Source organism: Gasterosteus aculeatus, chromosome 8 (genome assembly GCF_964276395.1).
Source record: "Gasterosteus aculeatus chromosome 8, fGasAcu3.hap1.1, whole genome shotgun sequence".
NCBI classification, from domain to species: domain Eukaryota; kingdom Metazoa; phylum Chordata; class Actinopteri; order Perciformes; family Gasterosteidae; genus Gasterosteus; species Gasterosteus aculeatus.
The window spans coordinates 4012582-4032373 of record NC_135695.1 but is presented as its reverse complement, the minus strand read 5'-3'; the positions used below and the strand labels follow the sequence as shown (position 1 = coordinate 4032373).

The 19792-nt window shown below is 41.5% G+C and overlaps 2 protein-coding genes and 1 long non-coding RNA gene across 4 annotated transcripts in view; 1 reads left to right on the top strand and 2 right to left on the bottom strand.

Annotated features, from left to right (window-relative positions):
* Window positions 1–2510, bottom strand: part of LOC144411363 (uncharacterized) — a 244779-nt gene extending 242269 nt beyond the window's left edge. Inside the window, exon 1 of the long non-coding RNA XR_013468513.1 lies at window positions 2371–2510. This is a non-coding gene — a long non-coding RNA (uncharacterized LOC144411363). The remainder of the gene's footprint in view (window positions 1–2370) is intronic.
* Window positions 1–11131, top strand: part of slc1a7b (solute carrier family 1 member 7b) — a 24960-nt gene extending 13829 nt beyond the window's left edge. Inside the window, exons 3-11 of the mRNA XM_040185272.2 lie at window positions 190–405; window positions 1401–1443; window positions 1526–1757; window positions 1851–1950; window positions 2407–2640; window positions 3328–3522; window positions 6220–6354; window positions 6505–6604; window positions 7514–11131. Of these exons, the coding sequence (XP_040041206.1) occupies window positions 190–405; window positions 1401–1443; window positions 1526–1757; window positions 1851–1950; window positions 2407–2640; window positions 3328–3522; window positions 6220–6354; window positions 6505–6604; window positions 7514–7774 (1516 nt within the window). The 3' untranslated portion in view covers window positions 7775–11131. The remainder of the gene's footprint in view (window positions 1–189; window positions 406–1400; window positions 1444–1525; window positions 1758–1850; window positions 1951–2406; window positions 2641–3327; window positions 3523–6219; window positions 6355–6504; window positions 6605–7513) is intronic.
* podn (podocan) lies at window positions 11051–19792 on the bottom strand. 2 transcript variants are annotated; one of them, XM_040184537.2, is made up of 12 exons: window positions 19651–19792; window positions 19073–19139; window positions 18682–18990; window positions 18479–18572; window positions 17499–17563; window positions 16462–16571; window positions 16073–16229; window positions 15846–15961; window positions 15466–15679; window positions 14864–15307; window positions 13902–14050; window positions 11051–12303 (listed from the first exon to the last, which is right to left on the bottom strand). In XM_040184537.2, the coding sequence occupies exons 3-12, from the start codon at window positions 18955–18957 to the stop codon at window positions 12165–12167; spliced, it is 1764 nt and encodes a 587-aa protein (XP_040040471.2). In that variant the 5' UTR covers window positions 18958–18990; window positions 19073–19139; window positions 19651–19792; the 3' UTR covers window positions 11051–12164. The 2 variants fall into 2 exon arrangements, with proteins under 2 accessions (XP_040040471.2, XP_040040470.2); XM_040184536.2 differs by having other exon boundaries at window positions 19073–19142; window positions 19651–19791.

Sequence of the window (19792 nt, the reverse complement as noted above, 5' to 3'; positions counted from 1 at the left end):
ATGGTATGGACCATTTTATTGCTTAGCTTGGAGGACTTGTTACATTGGAAAAAGTCACACTGACATATGAATGGCTGACTGATATTTTAAGTCACTTTTGAACAGGAGGGAGAACACGCTGTGGTAGAAGAAGCTTTCATGTCTAAACGAATATTTTAACCTCAACTTTATTCCAATGTTTCTTCCCAGTTTGATGTCAGGACTGGCAGCCCTCGACGCCAAGTGTTCCAGTCGGCTCGGTTTGATCACAGTGTCCTATTACCTGTGGACCACCTTTGTTGCCGTGGTAGTGGGAATCATCATGGTCTCCATAATCCACCCAGGCGGTGCAGCCCAGAAAGAGGACTCTGAGGATAGCGGCAAGCCTATCATGAGTTCAGCTGATGCTCTGCTGGACCTCATCCGGTAGGATCGACATAACCTCCATCTGACTGTACATCTGAAATGACAGCTAAGGCGGCGCATGGGATAGGGAGGGTGTGCTATGCAGCATAAGGTCGGCGGTTCGAATCCTGGCTGCTCCCTGTGCCAAGTTGGATTGTCCCTGAGCAAGACACCCAACCCCCAATTACTCCACATAAATTATGTCAAACCATGGGTGTTTTGGATAAAAGTGACGGCTGCATGTATAGTAATGTCCTGTAAGTCAAAGTCATCATCGTATCTCATTATAATGACTTCAGTGGCTGATATGGGCTTCCATCCATTAACCTACAACAGATGTCGATAGATTTTGATTCACTGCACTTGTATGTGTATTTCCACCACTTCATAAAATATATGTAACATGCAGTTGAATTGCGGTAGTCTGCTGTTATCGTAAATGGACAGCTTTAACTGTTTATTCATGACATTGGCCGTTAATTTACAATCAAGGGATGGAAATTTAACTGTATGTTACAGTTATTATGACCTACTGTAAGATACCGTTAGAAATGCACCGTAAATTTACATCAATTTGTTACAGTGAAATGTCATCCTCACAATTTTTCAGAGTGTTTTGAATTTTGCACCAAAGACAACGTTTGATTTTTAAAGCTTTTCAGTTCCCGTATTTTAAAATATGTACTAGAGAGAAAGCTGCATGTCGCACTTCAGGCTCCTGTTCTTTATTAAATCAGTTTGCTGTGAACACTGGGATGATTTATTTGAAGCCTACTGACTCTGACTCACTGCCAGGTCCGTCAACAGAACAAAAACCTTGTGAAGAAGGGTGTGATTGATATAGATATGGAAGAATGTAACATGAAATGTTTTCTTATAATATACAAGCATAACGATGTTAAAACGTAATAATCTAATGGAAAAAGGTATTTAATGGTTTGCGTTTTTTCCTACAGTTCTTCATATCTGAGCCATACAAAAAAGTGTTTTAATAAATGTGCATCCTTCCTTCACAGCAACATGTTCCCATCTAACTTGGTCCAGGCCACATTTCAGCAGGTGAGACAATCCACATCACACATCACTTTGAAACACAAATGTTAGGACTCTTTCTGATTCTGTTTCTATTCCCTGGCAACAGTATCGAACAAGCAGCGAGTACACTTTGATACCCAAGCCAACGGTGAGTCAGGCCCAATCAGAGTCCACCACGCGGCGAGCGCTCATTTATGGCATCCAGGACGATAATGGAACCGACGTCCAGAACTTTGCCCTTGACCTGACTCCGCCTCCCGATGTGCTTGTTCGCATTCGGGAAGGAACAAGCGACGGAATGAACGTCCTTGGAATTGTTATATTTTCTGCTACCATGGGTAAAATGGGTAGGGGCTACAGGCAGAATTCATCAGGCCCAATTTAAATGCTTCAGTCCATCGTTTTAACGATGGTGCCATTTATTTCCACAGGAATCATGTTGGGAAGAATGGGACCAAATGGCAGCGCCTTGGTGAACTTCTGCCAGAGCCTGAATGAGGCCGTCCTTAGAATTGTTGCTATTGTTATATGGTAAAAACCTCATCCAAACATACGTTGATTCAGACGAAAGAAAAGATTGTCACAATCTCATCATAGTGTCATGCTCAAGGCTTGAATCACTTCATAACTTGAATGCGCTACCACAGCGCCACCCACTCCTGATACCAAAAGATCACCTAAACATCAGTGTCAACACTGAATCCATGCAACCCATCTGATAGAGATATCTGATAGATAAATAACAAAGCAGGCGGCACAGGGTGAGAGTACAGAAAGCCCCCCTCAATCAAGTAAATGTATGGATTCTACAATTTGATGGAAGTTAGCTGATATGACATTCCTGCTGTTTTCATGCAGAATATGTCTCTAGATGTTAGAACCGTTAACATGTACTTTAAAAAGGAAGGATAGTGTACACAATTACTGAACTGATTTTAAATCTTGTTGTACCATTGCAGCCCTTTTAATTACACCTCGTCCTGGCAGGTACTTCCCGTTCGGCATCGTGTTCCTTGTGGCCGGTAAGATCCTGGAGATGAGTGACCCCTCAGCCATGGGGAAAAAGCTGGGCTTCTACGCCGTTACCGTGGTGTTTGGGCTGGTGTTGCACGGCCTGTTCATCCTGCCTTCCATGTACTTCTTCATCACCAAAAAGAGCCCCATCGTTTATATACGGGGAATCCTGCAAGCCCTACTCATTGCCCTGGCGACTTCTTCCAGGTAAAGGAAATGACTACGGGAGAACAAACTTGTTTTTGTTGCTACTGAGCTCAGGAAACATCTGGTGCGTGGGAGGAGATGGGAATTTAAAGGAGCATTCCACACATTTGAGTAGACTGGCGCCCACCCATCCGTATCCATGCATGCACATGTTGTTGATATTTTCGACACCTTCTCTTTACCAGACGTTCAGTGTATTTAGTGAACACCGACAGTGATCAGGTATGTTGTGTCTGATTAGCGACAGTTTTGCTGTGGTAGACTTTGTGTTTTCTTTTTCTACCCACATAGAGAAATGAAAGCAACCCAGTGGCTGCCTGGACCACAGAAAAGCCACAAACTGAAAATCTGGAACACAGATTTATTTGGAAAATGCTCCCTAGCAATGACGGTTGTGTGATTTCACATGATTTGGTTTTGGCATGGCGCAATCAATGTTGAGCAATCAATCTTTGTCGCGGCCGACTGGAGACGGCAATATGTATGGAGATTCACCGAGTTCTTTATTCACTTTGTTGAAGCATAACCTGCATCCTGAATGTTTCATAAGGGTTCCATCTGTTTCTCATACCATAGCAAACACCACTGGTCCACGCCACACATGCCCGTGACTCATAAATAATGGCATTCTTATCACCTGACCGTTGATTGTTCTGAGTTCTCTGTCCTCTTCTCTGTCTTCCTCAGCTCTGCCACATTGCCTATAACCTTCAAGTGCCTCTTAGAGAACAACCACATTGACCGCCGCATCATCCGCTTTGTGCTCCCTGTGGGCGCCACCATCAACATGGACGGCACAGCTCTCTACGAGGCCGTGGCAGCAATATTCATCGCACAAGTTAACAATTACGAGCTGGACTTTGGCCAGATCATCACCATCAGGTCAGTGGACCGTGCCGTATACCAGCTGTTACTCTAAGCTCATTAATGCAGGGAAGATTTTATTGGGATTATAAGGCAATGTCGAGGTCATTAAATCCTTTAAACTGGCAAGCAGATATACATTATGCATAATGTATTACTTTTCAAATGTCCACAATACACTGATTAGTTGAAGCACAAATGTGCCTACATCTATAACTCAGATAAAAAGTGATAGTTTTAAATGTGGCGCATGAGAAGAGAGACGAGGTTGATTCATCTCAGGGTCCTTCATGTTCAGGACACAATATTATATAAGCATCTATGAAGACTTTGCGTTTGAGAAGGATCCTGCCTTTCACCAAGCAATCCAAGAAAGTGCAGTAAACATATCGAAGGTCCGCCCTGTTTCAGAAGCTGTTTAATCACCGACAAGAACTTCACTTAAACTCTGATGAACACTGATAAACACTGCTGCCTTTAGAATCTGTTTTTTAATCTTTTGACGATGATAGGTCTTGTATTTCTCCTAAACAGATTATTCAACCACTGTATATAGTTGAATAATTCTGATTAAGATTGAATCTGCTACCGTTTCATTGATTTCTGAGGTATAGATGGTATTTTAACACTGATAACACTCATTAGGTAATTCTGTGAGATTCCTAAACCTCAAGTGCTAATATAAATGACTGAAAGCACATGTTCTTTTGTTACAGCACGCACCAGATAATCTGCAAACAAAAGCAATACTCCTTTTGTTGCACCCTGTCTACATTATAAAAATACTGCTTATGTCCTCCACGAGAAGACACTCTAAAAAAAAAGGAATGAACCTTGAACCAGGTTTATGTGTTGAAGTTATCCTGAGTGGACACAAGGAAGACCTTATTATTGTTTCACACTGAGTGTGGGATGTTTGGATCTTTGGATGCTAAAGAAGCAAAAGTGGTCAACACAGAGTGCTTTTTGGCCTCTTCTCCGAAAATGACAAAACCGTGATAAAAAGTGTAATAACTACTTTGTCCATCTGTACAAATTTGTGAGGATAAAGCAGACCCCCTGTGAGTGTTCTGATGTGTAAAAATCAGTATATATGTTACTCGTGAAGAAATACATTGAAATAACAACCTTTGAATTTTGGGAATCTTTAAAAAAAAAAAATAGACAGCCCTATAAAACATTGAAAGATACCAGGCTAAAAGCACATCTATGTGACAGCCCAGTGTGTGGACAGTAACCATGGAAGGTTTCACATTGACAGAGTACTGACAGCTACTCTAGAGGAGGCTTTTGTGCACTCACGACATCCAGACCCACACAGCAGTCTGAAGTACATCTGCACCCTGTGAAAGGTGCTTTTTCTCTGGTCATATTGTTCAGAAGAGAGGTTCCTTATCATCTGAAAACCTTGTTGACCTTGTGTGTCTTTGATACTGGCTCGGTGCAGAGGAGTAAGTAAATGTAAAGTGGGTGGAATTGATAAAAAAAAGTTATTTTTGTTATTGGGTATCTGCTCAAGTGTTTTTTTTACTTCACTGAGATGGAAAGGAAATCCACAGTTTTTACAGACTAAAAGTGTTTTTTTTAGCTAAACCACTTCCCTCTAATAGGGACCCTTAGTACTGAACATATGCTGCATGATGCATTATGGCGTCCCTTGTTTCTGGTACCTGTTCATAAGAAAAGAAAACAGATTGATATACCGTTGCTCCTCTTACATTGATCTGATAACATTACTTTAAAATAAAAGCGTGCAATACAATCTTTTTTAAATGTATTAATGAATTTTACACACACAATGCAATTTAATCACAGAAAATCAGGCAATTAATCGAGTTAAATTGTTTCATCTTTGCCCAGCACTAGTAACAAAATAAAAACCACCACCATTACTTGTCAATATCTCTTTTATTTGCAACTGTAGAATTTTCTACATAATTCAACATAGAAACCATCCGCTTATCTCCCTCTGAAAAGAGCCATGTGGCCTCATTAAACCACCATATCCAAGTCGCGGCACAGCTCGACCTTTGACCCCCCTTGCTTTTTCTCCCTATGATGAGCAGTGGAATCATCCCCTGCGCAGCTTCTGGATCTGCACCAGAAATTAGATGTAACCCCACATACAGTTCACTCTCCACACAATCTGTATATTTAAGAGCTCGTCCTGTTTCACAGGGAGGACGCTTTTGATCAGTCTGAAGCTGAAGGGTGTTTTGAACTCGATTAAGCGAGCGTTGAGTTCAGCTAAATGAACGGCTGAGTCTGTGAGGATACAGACACGAAAGGAGGCTTGTGGCCTGTTTTGTTCGCCATGTGCACAATTTGGTAACCTCTTTCAACTGATTGTGATGATAGTTTTGTCTTTAGAAACTAGTACGAGTATGCTTGGTTATAGCAAATAAACCACAGTGAGGTAAATTCATGAACAATGTTTACTTACAATGTCCCTTACAATGAGACTGAATGGCCCAAAGCACTCCTCTCCGTTTAACATGTTGAGCCTCCCCCCTCCATCTCAGTCCCGTTTTGGGTCTGTTGTTGCGCTGGGACAGAGGAGTCATCTTAGCGCAACCTTTGGTATCTTTCTTTTCTCTTCCTGTATGATTTTGAACAGTCAATTGTAAAAAAGATTTGCCATTATTATCTCTTCAGTTGTTACATTACATGTTGCTCTTATGTTTACTAATGGACATCGGGTTTCTAAATCTCCAGCATCACAGCCACTGCGGCCAGTATCGGTGCAGCCGGGATTCCACAGGCTGGACTGGTCACCATGGTGATAGTGCTAACGTCCGTCGGCTTGCCAACTGATGACATCACTCTCATCATTGCAGTGGATTGGGCATTGTAAGTAGCATGTGTGTCAGAACTAATAATCTCACAGCCAAATCACATGAGCCCCTCTCATCTTCCTAATACCTCGTTTTGGTAAAATATTTAAAAAAAAGATTTGGTTTGAGTTGAACTGTTCCTCTTGAACGCCTTTGACTTCTACAGAGACAGATTCCGCACCATGGTAAACGTAATGGGGGATGCGTTGGCAACAGGCATCATGGCCCATATCTGCAGGAAAGACTTCATGAAAGAAGGCGATGGGGTGAGTTTTATTTTAAGCTTCCTTTCTCTGCAAAAAGAGAGAAAACACGGACAGAGATTTGCACAAATGTGTCACAAAGCTAATTTGTGGTTGAAAGGTGGTCCAGGTATGCTGTGAACACTACTTCCTACATATTAAATATTCGACTCATATTTCTGTTGCATCATTACATGTCGTTTAGCTGCGGCTTTTATCCAAAGCGACTTACAATAAGTGCATTTCAAACATGAGGATACAAACTCAGAAGAACAAGAAACAAGAAAGTGCAATTTCATAAAATAAGCCAATTTACAACTTTCTATAGATTAGTGCCATTATAAGTACAATTTAAGTGCTACAGTTAGTGTTTTAGTGGAGGTAGAGTCTGAAGATGTGAAGGTTCTCTGCGGTCCTGGTGTCTTCAGAGAGCTTGTTCAACCATTTAGGAGCAAGGACAGCAAAGAGTGGTGATCTAGTCGAGTGTTTTGCTCTCAGTGAGGGAGGGACGAGCAGTTTTGCAGATGCAGAGCGGAGAGTGCAGGTCGGGATGTCGGGTTTGACCATGTCCTGGATGTAAGCTGGACCCGATCCATTCACAGCATGGTACGTGAGCACCAATGTTTTGAACTAGATGCGGGCGGCCACCGGTAGCCAGTGAAGAGAGCGGAGGAGTGGAGTAGTGTGGGAGAATTTCGGGAAGGTTAAAGACCAGTCGAGCTGCTGCGTTCTGAATGAGCTGCAGAGGTCGGATAGCGGTAGCAGGGAGACCTGCCATCAAATAATAATGCTTCCTTTTCACTCCATAAAAGTAGACGTGGAGGAAGGAAGTACCTAGGATATAACCTTATGTTCCTTGCAGACATCATCACTTTTTTTCTTCCACCACTTCCACCCTAATTACCCTTTCTGTGGCGCCGTCACCCCCCCCAGGTCCCTTTGATCTGTGAGCCCAAACCCGTGCTGAACACCCCCCTTCTTATGAACTGCCACAACAACAACGGCAACTACCGCCCCCCTTCTTCAGGGGTCAAACACGAGCTCGTCCCCTCCGACGTGGCCCGGCTGATGCAGCTGGAGGAGGGCGTCCGGCCGCCTTCTGAGAGGAAGGAGCCTCCGATTCCTCCGAGGCACCTGAAGAAGAGCAAAGAGCACTGCAGCATCGACATGAATGGCCTTGAGACCAACGTATAGCCTCTTCCTGGAGGTGTCTGTGTGGATGTCCAGAGGAGCGAGGACACTCTTACACGAGGGATTAAAGCCCAGTCAGTCTCTTCTTCATGTGTTCATCTTATTGTTGTGGCGGAGAGAGTCATCGGTGACAACAAGTCCCAAAAAGAGAGAAAGCCTCTTTGTGGGAAAACTACTTGGCATTAAAAGGCTTTCTGTAAGACGGGACAAGTCTCACACTGACACACTGGATTTATCACACCGAGAGGACAACAATATGATTTTATTCAGAAAACATGTCCTCGGGGGAGATCTGCGGCACCTAAATCTTTGATTTCAGGTACATGCATTGATGGACTAACTTCCTATTTGATATTTACATTTTCTATCATTCATGATTTGATTTTTGTTAATAAAACAAGTGTTTTATTTTATACGACTACAAGCAACCATCTATATGCGTTATTATAAGAGTCAAGACCATGTTGTCTGGTTTTAGCTGAATGAAGAGGAGGAAAAGTTGTATTGTTTAATTTTGCCTTAACGAAGCTGGTGGTGTTTGTCTTGAAAGGATGACAGGGAGAAAACAATCCAAAATTAGAATTTCCCTTGTGGTCATTATATAACTGTGGTACAAGGGACAACGATTCGTTTGAACAGCCACATTCAATTCAACTTTCCCTGCAGCCTAAAACAACCACAGTTCAGCATCGGCAGAGGGCTCCTTGATGGTTGGTGGAGGGAAATAATCATCACACCACACCTGAACTCTCTTTTTCTACAAACATGAACTTACTTTGGATCTAACATATTAGTCGACAACATGTTGATGCCATGCGGTTCATGGTAACACATTACTCCTGCTCACATTGGCCATGAACTGATTGCACCCTAACAACTTTGTTGTGAGGCAGAAAATAAACTTCCCGCCATGGTGATCATTCACTGTCCATTTGTTTAAAGGTTGTCTTTGTAGCAGGGGTTTTCAAAGTGGGAGTACTCCTGCCCAGTGGTTGCTATTTCAGGTGAGGCTCAGTGAATGGCAGCCTGATCTCCAAAACCTGTTCGTAAAAATGTATACAAAAATCTTGAAGATACAAATTCGTAGTGATACATACTAAATAAATACGGACTGCAACTGATGACGTCGTAGTGATACATACTAAATAAATACAGACTGCAACTGATGCAGTCACCCTATTCAAAGTGAATGGGGACCTGCGCTCCGTAAACACACTTTGTGAAGTCTAACGATGTAAAATAAACGTGTTATGATTGCATTTTTAACGAGAAATCAATGTTAGAATACTAACTCTAACCCCCTCAAAAAATCCAACATGGCGAAGAGACGTTCACTCAAGAATCCAACATGGTCCGCCATGTTGTTCACTCAAGGGGTGTGGTTAACCACCGCCAGTTCATATGTATTGTTACCAATTTGTATGTTCAAGATTTTCGTATACATTTTTACGAACAGGTTTTGGAGATCACGTTGTGAATGGAGGTGGAACAAAATTGACATCATCTATAGTTATAGAAAGTAGCACACATAGCTTTCAGTAATTGTGTGTGATCTGGTTAAAGAAATCAGGGAATATGACGAGTTTCCCAAACCCAGGAACGAATGAATTAGGACAGAAAACAGAATCAGGGTAATAGTTTGTTGAGGGTTTGTGGATGTGCGAAAATGGCACCACTACGAGACACAGGCACAGAACATGAACCTAAGAGTCCAATAAGATCAGAATCAAAACCCAATAGTTCACTGCCCAGCAATGATGGTAACAGAAGGGTTTCAACAAGAACATTTTACCCTGCAATGATTTATATTACTCGGAAAAAAGTAGCTTGCTTTTTCAGTTCACACCTTAATTAACTGCATTTAAAGCTGCAGGCCAAGACAATTCAGTTCAATACAGTCTTCATAAATTAGTTACTTACTATTTAATATTTTAGGCATTCCATTATAGAATGTAATTTTTAATGCAGCCTTTACTTTACGAGAGAAGAAGATGTATTTGTTATTAGTTTATGTAGTATTTATAATGCATCCAGTACAAATTGAAAACTGACAATAAATATTGTTGAGAAAAAAAGTGAATTTAGCTTTCTTCATTTGATTTGTCCATTGTCTACAACATATGGATACTAGGTTAATTCTATATACACTGTATGGGAGTGAATGAAAGCATAGGAACATTATTTAAGGAATGATCATTGTGCGGTTTTAAAGCAGGCTAGAAACTAGTGATTGTTACCATAAACTCATGATTTCAATGTTTGCTGACATAATAAGTCAAGTGAGAAGTAGTTTTAGTCGCTCTTTTCTCAGCTTCCCAAGGCTGCTGCCAGATTTTTACAAACTTTGTTTAAGACGAGGCTCAGGGTGACATGCTTTAAAAACCCTGCTCGATGGTAAGCAGACATTTGAAATTTGACTTTGTTTTTTCTGTAAAATCAGTCATTGATGGTGGCAAATCAAATTGGCAGGTGTGTGCAGGACAGAAGGTGCTTTGAGGCATCAGCTCACAAAAATACGTTATGAAATTCACTTGTTTTGCTTTGTGGCCAGTGTGATCAGGAGGTATGACAACATGGAGTGTTTATTAAGTGGACACATATCTTTTAAAGATGAATGCTTCCACATGGAATTGAACCCTTTGGGCACAAAGGCTGAATCTCATTGTAGTGAAAACGTCTTGGATTTTCTCGTTTTATTAACCAATTTGTCTGTGCAAAGCCACCGTCATTGATTTCAGATGGAATGGGCTGCCGATATTGTTCTCATGGAAAGATAACAGATTGTACTTTGAGATGTGTTCTTTTCTCTTTCCAGTTCCTGGTACATATAGAACATGATGCATGCATTAGCTGCTCGTAGGAGTATCTTTATATAATGAGAGCATATACATTTGGGCACGTTAATGCATTATCACAACTGACCGTGAAAACGTCATGCGATTAATCGCAATTGAATATTTGAATCAATAGATACATGTATATGTATACAATGTATGAAAGAGACAAATACGGAATGCACACCGCACTATGAACCTGCTCAAATATCAATCTAACGTTGTGATGAATGTTAGGAAACGCACATTGTTCAGCCTTTTAAAATAATGTATTGCTGTGTTCAATGACTGTATATGTGACAATAATATACTGCCGTATGTAAAAGTGACACTGTATTCATAGCAATATAGTGGTGTGTAATACTTTGAGGTTTTTAAATGTCATATAAAAATATTTGTTATCAAAAAAAAGAAGAAGCAGGAACGGACTAAAATAGCAGAAGCATGAATTGGAATTGCTTTTATGTCTGGAATATTTCATTCACAAGCAGGTGGCAAATGAATAATAAAATGATGATCAAATCAACAATATTTCATGTTCATTGTTTTTAAAGATTGTTGCTGTTCTCCTAATAGTAACATTTCACTATAAAATCCAAAGTAAATTTTTTTTAAATTTTATTTAATGTTGGAAATATAGACTTTGTTGTGGACCGTTTCATGTACAAACTATTTTGTTTCTAAGTCCTCACCTGACAATAATTTTTAGGTCAACTGTCCTTTAACATTTAAGTTGTCAGTTTGACCATCGCTGCTGTATCTGCCGGTAAAAGTAAATGCAATTTGCTTCGAGTGGCGGAAATACTGAATTCTTAATCAATATGTGCATCCCATCCAATCAATCCCTTTTTGATTCATTTAAATAAGCTATTAATCATCAAAAAGTGGTCCTTGATATGCTAAAGCCTTTAAGAATTGTAAAAAGCTTGTAATTTTGTTTTTTATTTTTCCAATCATTATGAAGGAATGAGATTTCTGGGTTGTTAACCAGACTAAATTAAGTAATTTGAAAAAGTACTTGGCTTGTGATGAATATTTGTCATTTCTGGCATTTCATGACTAAGAAATTAATTGATTGATAATTTGAACTCCCAGTTGCAGTGTTTTAATTCCATAACTTGAAATTCTGGAAGCGTTGTTGGTTTCTATTTGGAAATTACTTATCTTCCAACACTGGCAAACAAAAACACAAATTTCTTGATTAAGTCACTTTTTTAAGGAACAAAATGATATAAAACACAGACATAAACCTTGTAAACAACTCACCTTGCTTAGATTTGGGGCATTGAAACTCCACTTCTGTGGATTATTTTCTTTTTTTTAAATAACGCTGGAAAACACAATTTAGATGATAGATTGACTAAAAATATGTTTAAAGCTCAGATATAAAGATATGGTATACTAACCAGCCCAAAATATGGAAACTAAGTAACTTTATCTGGTATCCTGCACCAGAAACATGTATAATGAACCTGGAAAAATACAATCACAAATACATTTAAAAAGGTCTTCTACCTTTGACACAATATAGTCCAACGCCAGTTTAATCCTGCACATCTTTATGTTTCTTGCTCCTCCTCCATCTCCTCTCCTTTCAAGTGGCTGTTGTTGTTTCCTGTTCCAATGTCTAGCACTTGCAAGTTGGACAGGTGTGCGAATGAGCTCTCGTCCACAGGGACCCCAGAGAGGCGGTTAAACCTTGAAGGAGGAGAAAAATAGAGAAGCGTCTTGATCATAATTTACTTTTGATGACCTTCCACAGTTAGAAAGTTGAAACCCTCGCATCTAGAAGGGACAGACAGGAGGGAACCTTTGCAAATCACATCTGCCATCTGTCAGCTTTGCTCCACACAAGGATCAGAACATTGAAACAGGTTTATAAAACATTCACTCACTTATCATTAAACGACCACTAACATTTCTATCAGAGACAATGATCACAGGTTGTCCATAAAGTGTAACCACTAGCCAACCCCCGATAAACACGCAACTAGTAATGAATGCACACACAAATCCAATTCCCTCGTCACATGATGGAGAGCATATACGGTGACTCCCCATTGGCTAAGACCAAAGCTCCGAGCTTTGGAGGGATTTTGGCTAAAAAAAAGGAATGTGGCAACAGCTGATATGAAGGCCAGAAGAGCATGACAGCCTGAAAGAGGTCAAGGCCTATAGAGTTGTGAGTTGCAAAGCAGCAAGGTTGAGGTCAGGCTGACAACCAAACAGAACAAAAGCCTTGGAACCTTTTTATTCTGCTGCCAGGCTGCTGCTCTCAGCTGCAGTGCTTGTTGGTATAAGCCTGCACTATGTGGAATAAACCAAAGTAGAACATTTGTTGAATGCACAGCAAGAGATGAAGAGATTAGATACCACACTGCAGTACTCTGCAAAATGAAGCTTGGTCAACTCATAGTAAATTTAGCTGATTAGTAACAAACCAGGAACCAAGTTTATCTCAAGGTTCACTTGTATGATGCAACATCTCACTCACATGACACTGAAACAATATAAAAAATGTAAATGTTTTTTACAGTTAACACTATGGTATGAGGAATTAAACCCTTTAATGTAATACCAGGGTTGCACAAATTTGCTAAATATATCAAATATATCAAAATGTATTTTGTAAAAAATGTTTTGTTATTGACATTTTTTATTTTGAGGGGTAATTTTTACATGTCTAGGTTTTGTATGGATTAAACCCGTAACATATAATGTGTTATAGTGAGCTTGCTTTTAAGCAGATTTAGTTAGTATTGGTCATAGCGCGGCCAGCAGTTTCCAGTCTTTACATTAAGCTAAACAGCACCAGCCGCTATCTGTAGTGTCATAAATACTCATATTTTTCCAATATGTTAAACTATTGCTTTATATTAAGAGTTGCCAAATCCAAGTTTTGCAAAAGTCCAACACCACTTTCATTTATTTAACACGCTTGTTTCAGGGATTGTGAGCTTTCCGCACTGAATTTTAAAAGGGAGGAGGATTGTGGTGTGTCTCCCTAATGCAGCTGTTTTTTGGATGCTCACAGAGCAGCATAAAATAATGTTATTCTTCGGTTGCACTTGTGTGATCATATCCTGAGCAGAGATCAATCCAATTGCAAAGAATATCCCTGAGGACGGTGAACAGTGTCAGGTTAAGTCCACAGCCTCTTAGGTCGTGCAGCTACTTTGAGCTTGTACAAACAATCCTGGGAGGTGAATGGAGTTTAACATCCACAGACAAAACACGCATTTAACTGGTAAAAAACAACCTCCTGCTTGATGAGAAATGATTTCTTAGTCCCTTACCGGAGGAAGATGCCTTTAATGTTCGGAGTGCCGTCAAATGCTGAAGCGTGAACGCTGGAGATGCGGTTGCTTTGCAGGTAAAGGTACTCCAGAGACTCAGGCAGGTCAGAGGGGATGTGTGACAGCTCGTTGCTGGACAGGTCCAGTGTCTATAATTACAAAATCCTCAATAAATAATGAACATAATTATACAGTATATATGTGAGAAATTACTGTAAAAAAGAATAATAATCTTGTTGGACGATAGTACCTTTTCCACTGCAGGAGCAAATCTGAGATCATACAGCAAACTTGTACACTCAACGTGACTCGACTCGGACGCCTGCGTATGCAGCTCAAGTATTGGGACTATCACCACTACATTTACGCGCTAGACCTTGTACGTGCACAGCAAAATACCAATGTAGGGTGATAAAGCATTAACGGCTTTGCTTACACTTGATGTGAACACATTCTCTTAGTGTGCCCTTGACACCTCTAACATTAATAATATAATAGTATTTAAAGACAATTGATAAATTTAGATGTCGCACGGTAAACACCATTGCCTGTCAATAAGAGGTAACTGAGATGTCAACCATTGGTTAATGGAATGCTGTTTTTAAGTTTAGCATTTTGTCCAACTTATGTTTTTTGCACCAGAAGTTACAGTAAGGTATAGCTGAAAACTGAATAAGACCTTTTTAGGCTACTATAATGTCACAAGTAACTTCTATCAACTCATAAAATACCTTTGAAAAGTTAGAGTTGTCAGCCGAAACCACAGACGGCACTCACACAGACGCTGTCACCGTAGCGACCTGTCCCAGTGGAAGTGCAAATAGAAACCCCATACAAAGCTTCAGAAGAATCGTACAAGTCTAGGTTATGATAGGATATGTTCCTGCAGCAGACAAGGGCTTCAAACCATCTTGCTTTAACGTTCAACATGTGACATGTTTGATTAGCCACTAGCCACTCACTGTGAGCGCACTGAGCTCCATCCAAGCTCCCTGGTACGCTGAATTCAGTTTGAGATGGTTGTCGCTGAGGACAAGCTTTTGTAGCTTCACCATTCCCCTGAGTGCACCGTGCGGTATGGAGTTCAGCTGGTTGTTCTTGATCCTGAGCACCTGCAGACTGCGAGGAAGACCCATGGGAATCGATTGAAAGCTATTCCCAGACAGATCCAGGGTCTCCAGAACACGAAGCTTCCTGAAGGCCTCGCGGTGCACTTTGGGGCTGGTCAGTTTGTTGTAGCTGAGGTTGAGCTCGATCAGGAAATACAACAGGGCCAGGTCATTGCGGCTGATTTCGGTTATGGAGTTGTACAGCATCATTAGTGTCTTGACACGCTTAGGCAAGCCCCTGGGAACTCGCTCCAGCAAGTTGTTGTACATATGAAGGGTGTGCAGTTTCTTCAAGCCCTTGTGAAAATGCAGTTTGGTTATTCAAGAAGCAGTCAAGCATATCATCTCCTCCAGCCTTTACTTACAACCAAAGATGCAACCTTAAATGTCCATATCTGTACACAGATCAGCGTTCCTGTTGAAGATCCAAAAGTATGTATTCAAGAGACCTTTACCTGGAAGGCAGTCGGGTGGATGGAACGTGAGCGCAGCTTGTTGTTGTGGAGTAGCAGGTACTCAAGGTTGCGGACAGAAGCAAGAGCGCCTCCAGGGATACTGCTGATGGAGTTCTTCTCCAGGTGTAGTAGCACTAGATTGCGGGGCAAACCGTCGGGGACGACGCTCAGATTGTTATTTGACAGGTCCAGACACTCCAGGCTGCCCAGTTGGCTGGCAGGAGAAAAGAATAGAAGAAGAGAAAGTCATTAAATCAGTCCTGCGTAGTTTCTATTGCATGCCATAGTACAGGACATTTTTTTCTACTCTTCTTACTGAAGACTTACTTGGCCATAGCATCAATATGTTAGAATATGTGAACTACTAAGTGTTTGTTCACCTGAAAGTCTCGTTGTCCATGCCCTCATTGCTGAGGAGGTTGTTCTGGAGATACAGCTCTCTGAGGTTTGGCAAGCTGTCAAAGGCCCCCTCTGGAATTTTCTCGAGCTTGTTACTCTGAACCGAAAAGACCGATACGTGTGCTATCATCATATACAATGTTCATGAATGAAAAGAAACACAAGGTTTGTCTTTCAGCTGACATCTAAATACAAACAAGGGCTGGACCTTCAAATGAAGACGGTAAAGGCTGGAGGGCAAGTTCCTCGGGACAGCCCGCAGGAAGTTGCTGGACAGGGTGAGGATCTCCAGGTTGTCAGAGCCATTGAATGTGTGGTCAGGAAGGCCTGCATCAGACAACTTGTTGTTGTGGAGATACACAGACCTAGAAGTCACGATCAATCAGCTTTATCATTGTACGCTCATGCATGCATGGATTTGAGTTGGGTTACATGTGCTCTCTAGTACAGAAACACACAGTCCATTCAATAAAAGGGAATATACAAAAGAAAATAGGAAAAGGGAATATGTAGAAGGTCGAAGGGACATTGCCATGTATAAATGGACATGAATCCACGAACAAGTTTCACATTTTACACAAACATGCACGTTCGTACCTCAGTTTCGGTTTATGGCCAAAAGTATATGGGTAGATCCTTGTAAGCTCATTAGCAGCAAAGTCAGCACTAACCAAAGAGGGTGGTAGGACTCTTGGTGCTGAGTTGAGCTGCAAGCACAAGATAAGGAGCATGATGGTACATTTGTACAGCTGAGAAGGCAAAGTCCACCACAAGTGAAATGTGCAGGAAGTCTTGGTCCCTGACTAAAGTATTATAAAGACCTTGGTGATCCCCTGAATATTCATGAGTGCCACCAGCAGGTCAGTGGCCTTATTTTCACAGGACTGACATGGAGACAGACACCCATTCACTCTCACATTCATACATCTAACCACAAGGTTAAAAGAACACCACAGTAACACATAAACCAGGGAACTCCAATTACACAAAGGACGAGAACCAACTTACATAAAAGAGAGAAGTACATTTAAAAATGAAAGAAAAAAAAGCATGTGAGATGTTGTTTTGGGAGACCTATTTCCTATATCATGTGTGCTGTGTGCCCCTTAATACAAGTTTATACATATTTTTACTCTCGTACCAGAACAAGCACTAGATTGTACAACAAAAAAAATCCAGGAAGCAAGGGGGAGATTAGATGTTCACTTAGCGCTCTGTCTCCTCTATGAAATGCTTTATGGATTACAGCAGCATGGGTTTCTTTGAGGCTTACTGAGCACTTAAAAAGCCTCTCTTCTTCCTATTTGACCATTCATCTCTGTGAAGGGACAAACAAATCTGTCCATCCTTTCTTTCTCGCTTTTTGTCCAAAAGGGTGAGTACCATTTTAGCCTCTACCAGCTGGCACCGCCATGCTGGAAGTGATTACAAGCATAAGCTTGCATGGAGTGTATGAGAGGAGACTGCCACCTCTCTGTGCCAGCTGGCTTTATTATAGGGTATCAGATGAGAATGGAGCTAAATTAATGTGAGATGAATACAGAAAAGATTACGTTGCTGTAGAATCATATAAATATAGAGAAATAAAGGTGTCGAGATTTGAGGTCATCATATGATATAGTTCTGTGACTCACCTTGTTATTTGCCAGGTATAAATAAGCTAGCTCTTCAAGCATCTCAAAACCTTCATCTTCGAGGCCTAAGAGAAAAAAACATTGAATTAGAAATTCATTTACCTCAGACCAGAAAAGTTGTAGTGTCAAAAAAGGTTTAGGTTCAGAATAAACTGAGCTGAGAGTCTTTTTCCGCAACAGTTGAAATTACTTCTTAGGAAATGTTCAGGACCTTCACAAGGCTGATCAGCTAACTGCTATCTGCACTATTACATCATTACTGATAATAGCATACAGTATCGCTGCCTTCAGTCAGTGATATTGTTGATCAATGTATATTGAATTCATCTTAAAATTCACCTCTACATAATCTCATTCTATTGTGTTTTCACACAAACTTTCTTTTCTATAGAGGGTAAAGGCCAGGAAGAAGGGTTAGCAACCTGTCTGATCATCTTAGCACCGCTGTTAGTCAGAATGATGATGACCACCTCTAGCTGAAACCGTGAACACTAGGTGGAGGTTTAACGTCTGTTTGGCCATTTTACATGTATTTTGGATATTGTTGTAAAATAACAGACAGCATATGCATTCTGCATGGTTCTCTATCGGCTTGTATGTGGCGACAAATCCTAGTTTGTGTTGTTGTGGGTGCCACCTGACGCTGGAAGAACACAGCCATCCGTTCTGTTATCTACATCAAATCAATCCAAAGTCCCTGCTGACTGCGCTTCCTCTCCTGGATGCAGAACATAGTCTGGCAGCAAAGTCTGATTGTATAGGAACAGTTACATTGCGGCAACAGTATACAAACTAAACTAAAACAAACCTTTTTACGCTGCCAAACATCGTGCCGAATCAAGTTTAAAGGCTCTGACTCTAGAGCCACTGCTGAGCATCACAAAGCAACACTCACTGCAGTCAAATCTGTAGGTGATCTGGCCCCTTCCCGCTGCTGTGCAGCACGTTACTGCCGTTGTTCAGACTGTCACAGTGTTTACCATTAGTGGTGAGCCAGTTGTTCTGAAGGTTGAGCGTCTCAAGCTGATGCAGATGGGAAATGTGCTCCACCGTTATCTCTGCAATTTTGTTGTTCTGGCATCAGGAGACAGAATACAAAAAGCAAATAAAAGTTCAGAAGAGGCTCAAAATGTGGCTGTGCGTTACTGTTTGCAGTAACGCACAGTGCAGTTGCGTGACGGACCTGCAGAGAGAGCTGGCGCGTTTGGTCATGCAGCTCGGCGGGGAACTCTGTGAGGTCGACTCCAGCGCAGTCCACCGCTCCTTCTGCCGCGCAGCTGCACTCAGCCGGACATTCGAGCGGCTCAGATTCCGTCACCTCTGTTGCAGTGGCGGCCTCCTTTACTCGCTCTTCCTCGTCCTCTTCCTCTGTTTTGAGAGGAGCCTGGCAACGCACCAACACCAAAGCCAAGAGCAGCACACTCAGGGCCTGCAGGAAGGAATGCCTGGGGAAGGACATGTCCTCTGCTGAGCTCTCCTGTAGCACGAGCACCTGGACAGTGAAGTTAAAAAGTGTATCATTACACCTAAAATACACGTATTTAACTGCTGGAGGGTTTGCATTGTTTACGCACCGGGCCAACAACAACAACACACTGCCGGTCCTGTGTGCTCTCTCTCTGCTGTGGCTGCAATCCTCAGCTACTGGCGTTTAAAAAAAGCAAGAATGAGAGTCACATGCTGTCTAAATATAGAAAAGAAGCATTTACTGGTATTTACAGTACAGTGGTTTGGGCAAAGCAAGGAAAAGGCTCTTCCAATTGTGCGCACCAAATTTGAAAAAAAATATTCCGAGGGGGAGGCGTTTAATGGCAATGTCTAAAAGTGGTCTGTGTGTTGCAAGAAAGAAAATCTACCAAACACTGGCACACACGCGCACACACACACACACACACATACAGGGTGAGAGAAGCAGCATGCAGAGATGCAAAGATGCTGAGCAATTTAAAAGTCATCTTTGTTCAATGCGTCTCAAATGAGCAGATGTGGAGTATCTTTATCGCAGCGTTAAGCAGTCTGGTTCTGGTCTCAAGTACACGAGCCACATTGTCATGCGTGGATGAATGACTCAGACGCTGCACATATTTAACATAATTTAACAGCCAACCGTAAAAGCAGCAAAGTCTGCCAAAGCAAGGTTCTGGTCCACTACCTTATCCCGTCCGACCAACTTTTGCCGAAATGCACTGAAGTCTGAAGTCCAAATGCAGGCTGTCCCTTATCCGACGAGGAGTCACACAACCACAGCTGATACCCTCCAGATGTGGGACAGAAAGAGAGTGGGAGAGAGAAAG

Excerpts from the sequence above, each read along its gene's own strand:
- podn (XM_040184537.2), bottom strand. The coding sequence starts at position 18,957 with ATGTCCTTCCCCAGGCATTCCTTCCTGCAGGCCCTGAGTGTGCTGCTC. Across the intron at positions 16,572-17,498 it reads TATACCTGGCAAATAACAAG|CTCAACTCAGCACCAAGAGT; the intron begins GTGAGTCACAGA and ends TTGTGCTTGCAG. Across the intron at positions 14,051-14,863 it reads TGGAGCTCAGTGCGCTCACA|ACACTGGACCTGTCCAGCAA; the intron begins GTGAGTGGCTAG and ends TTGTAATTATAG.